Genomic DNA, 9,714 nt, shown 5'->3' on the forward strand with positions numbered 1-9,714 from the left:
AAGTGTTACTTTCTGAAAATTACACATTTCCCATTCATTCAAATTGTGGTTTTCAGAAGTCATTCGATCAGTGCTGTGCTGTCATTGAACTACACATTTAGAGACAAAAACTCTCTAAATAGTTGAATTAGAGGAAGATTCTGTCGTGGTTTCATTATTATGAATGTGTTCATCTTTGGCCTTTCTTTGTGAAGCTGGAAGACACTGCACATGAACTGGTTTGATCCCAAAGCAGTTCGAACTGATTGAAATCTCAATTGTATCTGTGTGAGAGCTAAGCAAATTCTTTTTCAATTTTAGGGAATTTTCTGAGCTCTGACTTATTCCTGGCAGTTCTTATTGATCTATTTGTTCCTGTTACAGGGAAGTAGGGCCATAGATTTTATTAGTCCATCTCAGGATTACTGCATTTCAGAGAGCTCTATTGAAATAATTGCTTGGTAATGCAAAAATTAAACACTGGTAACAGGAAACATGAAATTGAGGCTATTTTCTCTCGCACTGATTAGTACTGCCATGCAAGAAAATGGAAGGAACCAGTAATTTATACAAATGAGAATTGTTGATTGAACTACAGCCAAAGCAATTAGCAGTAACCAATCAGCATACTTTTTACATGGTGTACAAATTGCTTATTAAGGCCGACTGTCTGCCCCTCTTCCGCGGTTACGTTAGGGCCCGGGTGTCCTTGGAGAAGGAGCACGCGGTGTCGACCAACACCCTGGAGTTGTTCAGGGAGAGGTGGGCGCCGCAGGGAGTGGAGTGCATCATTTCTCCCTCCAATTCTATTTTGATTTAGTCCCTACCCTCCCCTTCACTGTTTTGATCACACAGCACTGCCCTTTGATGTGAAGGGCAGTGCTTGTCACTGGCCACCCGGGTGTTTTCCTATCTTCCTGGTGGTGGAAATTGAATAAAGATTGGTGCACTTTGTGTCTTTCACTGTGTCTCACACCTGCACACACACACCATGGGTGCTGGGGATAAAATAAGCACTACCGTACTTAGGCGGTAGTGTGGGGGTTAAAATAAAAAAAGAAAAAAAAAAAATATAACCAGGACGTTCCAACTCCATTTTGATTTAGAAAAAGAAAAAAATAAATAAATAGGGATTCACACAGCACTGCCCTTTAAAAAAAAAAATTGCTTATTCTAAAAATTTGGTTTTCTTATGTTTCAGCTCTGATGAGTACAGGATGAAACGCTTCAATTTCACGTCTCCTCTTTGAAAGTAAAATTTGTTAAGAAAACGAATCCCACAGCTTGTAAAGAGACTTAACAACCGCTGATCTTTGCTTAACAGAGGCAATTTATTTTGTCCTGTTGCTCACCCATTATTTTTACCCATTGTTGGAAGGTTGAATAGAGTGCAATGACATCCTTTTGTCACAGATGGTTTGTGGCTTGGCCTGTTGGTACGCTGTAACTCTGTCACTTTGTTCCTCCCACAGGTAGCAAGTATGTACCCCGTGCCATTCTGGTGGACCTGGAACCGGGCACCATGGACTCTGTCAGATCGGGGCCCTTTGGTCAGATTTTTCGACCTGACAATTTTGTATTTGGTATGAATTATTTTATAGTTGTAGCTAAACATTTCTGCAAATATTCTAAAATATTCTGAACAGCAATTTTAACAAAGAGTTCTTCATTGCTTAAAACAAAATAAAACTGACACAAAGTAAACTTTTAACAATGCTTGAGGTGATACGCGAGGAGAAAGTGAGGTCTGCAGATGCTGGAGATCAAAGTTGAAACTTTATTGCTGGAACAGCACAGCAGGTCAGGCAGCATCCAGGGAACAGGAGATTCGACGTTTCGGGCACAGGCCCTTCTTCAGGATTCCTGAAGAAGGGCCTGTGCCCGAAACGTCGAATCTCCTGTTGAGGTGATACGCCTCTCACTGCAGGGTTTGACTGAAACAATTGCTTTCATTGTTCTTTCATCTCTTCCTTGTACCACCACTTCCCCATTTCTTTCTCCTCCCTCCTCCTCCTCCTCACTCTCGTGCTTCCCCCCTTGTTCATTTTACTTTGGGGTAGTGGTGACAAAACACTGGTTAATGCAATGAAAATGAAATTAAATAGTCTCATTGCAAAGTATTGCTGCCTTCATTGAGGGAGCAATTCACTGCGGCTGGTGTAGTGTGCTTCATCATTGAAATCCATTTTCAGTCCAATCCAGACTGGGTAAGAATGTCCCTCTTGTCACTCACTGGTCAGTCTGGGTAAGAATGTCCCTCTCGTCACTCACTGGTCAGTCTGGGTAAGAATGTGCCTCTCCACACTCACTGGTCAGACTGGGTAAGAATGTCCCCCTCCTCACTCACTGGTCAGACTGGGTAAGAATGTCCCTCTCGTCACTCACTGGTCAGTCTGGGTAAGAATGTCCCTCTCCTCACTCACTGGTCAGACTGGGTAAGAATGTCCCTCTCCTCACTGGTCAAACTGGGTAAGAATGTCCCTCTCCTCACTCACTGGTCAGTCTGGGTAAGAATGTCCCTCTCCTCACTCACTGGTCAGTCTGGGTAAGAATGTCCCTCTCCTTACTCATTGGTCAGTCTGGGTAAGAATGTCCCTCTCCTCACTCACTGGTCAGTCTGGGTAAGAATGTCCCTCTCCTCACTCACTGGTCAGTCTGGGTAAGAATGTCCCTCTCCTCACTCACTGGTCAGTCTGGGTAAGAATGTCCCTCTCCTCACTCACTGGTCAGTCTGGGTAAGAGTGTCCCTCTCCTTACTCACTGGTCAGTCTGGGTAAGAATGTCCTTGTCCTTACTCACTGGTCAGTCTGGGTAAGAATGTCCCTCTCGTCACTCACTGGTCAGTCTGGGTAAGAATGTCCCTCTCCTTACTCACTGGTCAGTCTGGGTAAGAATGTCCCTCTCCTTACTCACTGGTCAGTCTGGGTAAGAATGTCCCTCTCCTCACTCACTGGTCAGTCTGGGTAAGAGTGTCCCTCTCCTTACTCACTGGTCAGTCTGGGTAAGAATGTCCCTCTCCTTACTCACTGGTCAGTCTGGGTAAGAATGTCCCTCTCCTCACTCACTGGTCAGTCTGGGTAAGAATGTCCCTCTCCTCACTCACTGGTCAGTCTGGGTAAGAGTGTCCCTCTCCTTACTCACTGGTCAGTCTGGGTAAGAATGTCCCTCTCCTTACTCACTGGTCAGACTGGGTAAGAATGTCCCTCTCCTCACTCACTGGTCAGACTGGGTAAGAATGACCCTCTCGTCACTCACTGGTCAGTCTGGGTAAGAATGTCCCTCTCCTCACTCACTGGTCAGACTGGGTAAGAATGTCCCTCTCCTCACTCACTGGTCAGACTGGGTAAGAATGTCCCTCTCCTCACTCACTGGTCAGACTGGGTAAGAATGTCCCTCTCCTCACTCACTGGTCAGTCTGGGTAAGAATGTCCCTCTCCTTACTCACTGGTCAGTCTGGGTAAGAATGTTCACTCGTTGGTGCCAAGGATTTTTTTTTTGAGTAGCTTGAATTTCTTAATCAAATCTAACTGAACAGTGTTATTGGTGGCTGGTGTAGTGAATGGAAAGTCTAACAATTGCAGTGCAAGAAGGAATTACCCTGATAAAACCCAGGTTAAGGTGTGACTATGGAAAGTCTGTGATACGTTTTGGTAATGGCACCAGGTACTTTCAGAAGTCTCCAATACGTGGAAAGTATTGGAAGTTGTAAACACTAGCTAACAAAGAGGCTTCCGTAATCCAGAAGCTCGTAGAAGAATTGGAGGTGGGGGGGGTGGGGTGTAGATCATGATAGATTGTTAGTCACTCTATTGCACAATTCCCATATCCCTTGCTTCCTTTTGAATACAAAAGGATTTATTAATTTCAGCCTTATCTACACTCTGACCAAGCAATTACCACCTTCTGGGATCGAGAATTCCCAAGATTCCCACCAAGTCACTCACCGACTCGAGTTGGAACTTGATTGTTGTTTTGTTCATTGTTGCTGGGCTAGAATCCTGGAGCTTCCTTCCCAGCAGCACTGTGGGCAGTAATGTCACCCATCAAGAGAACATTCTGGCCCCTGGCTACCTTCAGTGGTGTGAAAGATGGAGGAACACTGATTCATCAGGTTTGGGGGTCTGGGTGGGCATTGGGTGATAATCAGCAGTGGGTTTTCTTATTGAACTTTATTCTGATACCATTTGGCTTCATGTTGCCCCCAGCCCCTCTCTCCAGCTTCCCCATGGTAGATCTGCCTTGTCTTTGCAACAGGACATACATAGCAATGGTAGTGTAGTGTGGAATATTGCCTGAAATATATAATTCTGTCTGTATGACTGATCCATGGGAGTATTCTTTGTGAGGTCCTTGACTGCTGTGGGTTCTTGGAACTTGATATAACTATAAACAGAGTGAGATTTGATTTTGCACAAGCAAACCAGTTAAATCACTTATTAATTTATTAAATAACGACTCTGTGCTCTCTGATGCTTTTTCTTACAGCTCAGGGGTTGTTCTGTATTGTTGTTGTTCTGGATGGAAACAGATAAGGACCTCCTCATGTGGTTCCATCATGCTTGGTTTTAAAGTGCTCCCTGGGATGGTTTGTAAATTAGAGGCGCTACACAAATACAGGTGACAGGTGTCCCCCGCTATCCAAAAGTAGGGCGTTCCAATGAAACATTTTGTAAACTGAAATGGCGTAAAGCAAAGAAGCATTAATTTATATGGGAAAAATGTTGCCTTTTTTTTCTGAATGTGATAATCTTCTTTCGGTTAGCGAAAACAGGTACTAATTTAGGTCTTTCATAAAAGCAAAGTGGCATATAGCGAACTTTCGAAAAGTGAGGGATACCTGTATTGCTGTTAAAGGGGCGTGCGCTGGACAGGCCTTCCTCCGAAATAGCACGGACGTTTTTGCTTTTTGTGTTGTCCTCTAGGCCAGAGCGGTGCAGGGAACAACTGGGCAAAAGGCCACTACACAGAAGGAGCTGAACTGGTTGACTCAGTGCTGGATGTGATCCGTAAGGAAGCTGAGGGCTGTGACTGTCTGCAGGGTTTCCAGCTCACCCACTCATTGGGAGGGGGGACTGGCTCTGGCATGGGTACCCTCCTCATCAGCAAGATCAGAGAGGAGTACCCCGACCGGATCATGAACACCTTCAGTGTCGTGCCGTCGCCCAAGGTGTCTGACACCGTGGTCGAACCATACAACGCCACACTGTCCGTGCACCAGCTGGTCGAGAACACGGACGAGACCTACTCCATTGACAATGAAGCGCTTTACGACATCTGCTTCCGCACCCTGAAGCTCACCACCCCGACCTACGGTGATCTCAACCACTTGGTGTCGGCCACCATGAGTGGGGTGACCACCTGCCTGCGGTTCCCCGGCCAACTCAACGTGGACCTCCGCAAGCTGGCGGTCAACATGGTGCCCTTCCCGCGCCTGCACTTCTTCATGCCGGGCTTTGCCCCCCTGACCAGCCGTGGCTGCCAGCAGTACCGTGCCCTCACCGTGCCCGAGCTCACCCAGCAGATGTTCGACGCCAAGAACATGATGGCGGCCTGCGACCCGCGCCACGGCCGCTACCTGACGGTGGCCGCCATCTTCCGCGGCAAGATGTCCATGAAGGAGGTGGACGAGCAGATGCTGAACATCCAGAACAAGAACAGCAGCTACTTCGTGGAGTGGATCCCCAACAACGTGAAGACGGCTGTCTGCGACATCCCGCCCCGGGGCCTCAAGATGTCCGCCACCTTCATCGGGAACAGCACCGCCATCCAGGAGCTCTTCAAGCGGATCTCCGAGCAGTTCACCGCCATGTTCCGCCGCAAGGCCTTCCTGCACTGGTACACAGGCGAAGGTATGGATGAAATGGAGTTTACCGAGGCAGAGAGCAATATGAATGATCTGGTCTCAGAGTACCAACAGTATCAGGACGCCACTGCTGATGAACAGGGTGAATTTGAAGAGGAGGAGGAGGAGGAGGGTGCAGTTGATGCTTAACGTCCTTGTCATTTCCTCCCCCCCCCATCCTCTCCTCCTCGAGAGCTGGCAGTGTTGTAGTTCTGTTCTTCCTTTGACTTCCTTACGAAACAAATTGTGGGTTTTAATTTGTAAATCTCGACTTACTGTCCCACATAGCGTTTTAGTGTCAAGTGACGCTGTGGCAACCATGATTGTAAATAGTTTCCCATTCCTGTGATGCAGACGCTTTACATTTTCCTAATCGCTGAATTGATTTTGAAAGCATTTATGTCGAATAAAGTTCATGTTTATTATTCTTCGTGACCTGAAGTGAATGAAATTTCAAAACTGCTGCCTTTTGATTTGTGTTGAAGAATCTCAGCTGATACATTACAGCATTCACACCGGCAGCATGCCCAGAAGTTTGAAACAGAGAACTGTGGATGCTGGAAATCTGAAACAGAAACTGAAAGTGCTAGAGAAACGCAGCAGGTCTGGTAGCAGCTGGAGAGAGAGAAAAGCAAAGTTAGGGTTTTGAGTCCACTGACAGAACTGAAGATGTTAATTCTGCTTTCTCTTCACAGATGCTGCCAGACCTACTGTGTTTCTCCAGCAATTTCTGTTCTTGTTCCCGCAATTTGAATTTTGTTCATTTTAATGTTGAACATTTGATTTTTTTTGTGACTCGCCCTTAATCTTGATACATGTGATTTAAACTGATTTTAAGTGGCTTAAAAGAGCTTCCTGTGATAGGGTGTACCAAGATGCTGTTGGACTAACTCCTGCCCAATTGTCTAGAGTTTGTGCTGTGTTTGCACGGACAGATGTGCGTGTCTCTGGCTGGGCCAACGTTTGCTGACCATCCATGATTGCCCTTGAGAAGGTGGTGAGCTGCCAACTTGAACCACTATCATCTGTGTGGCATGGGTACACCAAGGGCACTGTGAGGAAGAGGATTAAGGTAGCATAGGAATAACATTTTAACAGACCGTGGCACAGACCTCCCAACTATTGGTCAAACCTATTGGTCAAAATGGGTTAAGAAAAGCGTAGGAGAATAGTTTGATATCTGTTAATATATTCAGATTTTGCCTGAAACATACAAGTTGTCTACACTGTTGATTTACATAATGACCGCACTTTTTAAATAATCCATTGGTTGCAAACCACTTTGGGATGCATGGAGAACTAATAAAATTCAAATACTTAGTGATTTTTCGTTGGGTTTACTGCTTATCTCATTTCTGGCTCATTTCCTCTCGCTCATCAATCACTTCCAATGGCTTCTTTTCCTGTTCCCACACCCTCTGTGTGGCTCACTGATGGATCATTAGCTGCTTCCTGTTTCTCAGCTACATCGGAGAGTAGACTGTCAGCTTCCACACACACTATGTCACCACCACCACCTCTCTCGACTCCTTCCCCCCCCGCCAATCTTTAAACTGCTCATCCGACATCCAGTACTGAATACATGGAAACTTCCTTCAGTTAAATACATGGCAAGACTGAAGCCTTGTCTTTGGTCCCCACTCCCGAGCCACTGACATCCCTCACTTTGGCAATATTTTTGAAATTTAGCCAGTCTGCATCTTAACTTGATGCAAGTTTCCTTTCCATGGTCACACTCCCAATTGCTACCTTTCATTGACTCCTGATCATACAACATCTTGATATTAATATCCTCATTGGTGTTTGCAAATCTCAATGGTCTTCCTTGCTCCTTGTCTCTCTTTCTCCCTAACCTCCTCCCGAGACTCTGAGCTATCTGCACTTTTCTAACCCTGGCTTCTTGTGCACCCCATTTCTGGAAAAAAAATTACTCCATTTAGTGGGTATGACTCCAGTTGCTTCCGTGTCAGGAATGGAATAGACTCCCTAAATCTCTGTGTCGCTCTCTATCAGACGCCTCTGTTCCTGGTTCCCATGAAGCCTCAGCTGCAGGTCTCACAGACCCCTAACAGAAAGCCAAAACCCATTTGGCCATAACTTACGTTCACGTAGCACCCTTAAACATTGTAAAGCATCCCAAGGTGTTTCATAGCAGCCACTGCTCGGTGTGTATTTGTGAAGGGGTTGAGTCCTCAAGTCCAGAGCTGTAATATGGACATTGTCTTAAATTCTCTATTTACATTTTTTTTCTCTTTATTATGTTATTGTGGAAGGACTGTTATTTTGAACTTTTTATCTCTTTATTTTTCTAACTTTGATTTTGTACTTTTGAAGATCTGTAATGCTGGACTCTTTATTTCTTTACCTTCTGAACTTTTTTCCAAGAATTTGTCCTCAAGAATCTGTACCTGGGTACCTAAGATGGCACCATAAGTGGTGACTTGTAAACTTTTCACTGTACTCCTGTGAGTATGTGACTATAGAGCTAATTCCATCCATGGACTCTATTTACACTCTTGTTGCTGTGGAAAGGCTGCCAACATCATCAAAGACACACTCCATCTGGCAGTGCTCTCTTACAACACCTTCTGTCAGGCAGAAGATAAAGGCTTGAACAGCAGATTCAAGAACAGTGTTTTCCCTGCCTTTATTAGACTGATGAATGGACTCTCTAGCTTCATATAATGTTGATCTTGATTTGTGACCCTCCTGTAACCTGGGTGCCTCACTCTGTCTAAGCACCCTATGATCTGTATGTCTGTGCTTGCTATGATCTGTCTGTACTGTTCGCAAACAAAGTTTTTTCACTGTACTTCAGTACACATGACTACAATAAGTCAAAGGACACAGAACACAAAGAGTTCTAACTATCAGATCGTGTTTGCTGCCCAGTCACATGACAGTGATACTGGGGCAGGTGACTGAATGTTTGGTCAAAGAGAGAGGTCTGATGGAGCATCTGGGAGGAGGGGGGAGTTAAAAAGGGAGTATCAAAAGCTGGGGGCCTGAGCAGCTGAAGACAGTATCACAGAAGTGTTACAGTGGAGAAGAGGCCATTTGGCCCCTCATGAATGCACCAGATCTGCAAATGAGGGTCTGTTTCTGTGCTGTATGAATCTGTTGTTCTAATGATGTGCATATATGTGTTTTTCCCATAACCCTTGTACGTTGGATGATTATTTAAATAGAATGCCTCAGTACTCGGCTGCAAATAGTGGAGCAAAGAGAACTGGGTAATGTAGGGATTTTGGATGGTTGTGGATCAAGCAGGGGTTACAGAGAGGATGAAAACTAAAATCAAGGTATTGTCAACTCAGAATAGTACCTATAGTAGAATTTAAATCCATATCCCCAACACGGAGGAGTTAATAATTTTCATTCATACTCAGGATGCTTCCTGTGAATAAAAATCACATTTGGCTGTGTACATTTTCCATTGCTTTGCAGAATTTGTCTGTCCACAGTAGCATCAATGCATTAACCAGAGAGACATCCCAGGGAAAGTGGGATACATCAAGAGTAATTGGGGAAGGCAAGTGAGAGTTGGTCTTGAAGGATGCCCTGGAAGAGATCACAGCAGGAAGGGAAGGGCTGGGAACTTTTACTACCATGGTCAGAGTCCAAAACGCACAGTACAGGCTGCACTGTACAGCAGAGGTCCATAATAGCTTGTGTTTATATTGACCCTTTTGCAACCACAGTGCATCGCAAAGTGCCATACACGAATGAAATGTTTCTGTCAGTCTGATCACTTTGTGGGAAATACAGCAACCCCCTGTAGTCAGCAGTGAGCTAAGTGACATGATACCACCTCGGGTGTCAGTCCCAGTTTGCTCAAACAATAGGAATGACTGCAACAGGACAGTGGGGAAAAGCCCCTCCAAAGCAGTGGC

The 9,714-nt window shown here is 45.3% G+C and overlaps 1 protein-coding gene across 2 annotated transcripts in view; it reads left to right on the plus strand.

Moving 5' to 3' along the window:
• The window catches only part of LOC122564498 (tubulin beta-2A chain), a 28,437-nt gene extending 19,292 nt beyond the window's left edge, over positions 1–9,145 (plus strand). For both annotated transcript variants that reach the window (XM_043719470.2, XM_043719471.2), the window contains 2 exons: positions 1,452–1,562; positions 4,902–9,145. In XM_043719470.2, the coding sequence (XP_043575405.1) occupies positions 1,452–1,562; positions 4,902–5,971 (1,181 nt within the window). In that variant the 3' untranslated portion in view covers positions 5,972–9,145. The remainder of the gene's footprint in view (positions 1–1,451; positions 1,563–4,901) is intronic.
• Positions 9,146–9,714: the final 569 nt, after the last annotated feature.

The sequence above is a fragment of the Chiloscyllium plagiosum genome, unplaced genomic scaffold (assembly GCF_037043375.1).
Source record: "Chiloscyllium plagiosum isolate Xiang-an unplaced genomic scaffold, Cpla_swu_hap1 HiC_scaffold_34, whole genome shotgun sequence".
Lineage (NCBI taxonomy): Eukaryota > Metazoa > Chordata > Chondrichthyes > Orectolobiformes > Hemiscylliidae > Chiloscyllium > Chiloscyllium plagiosum.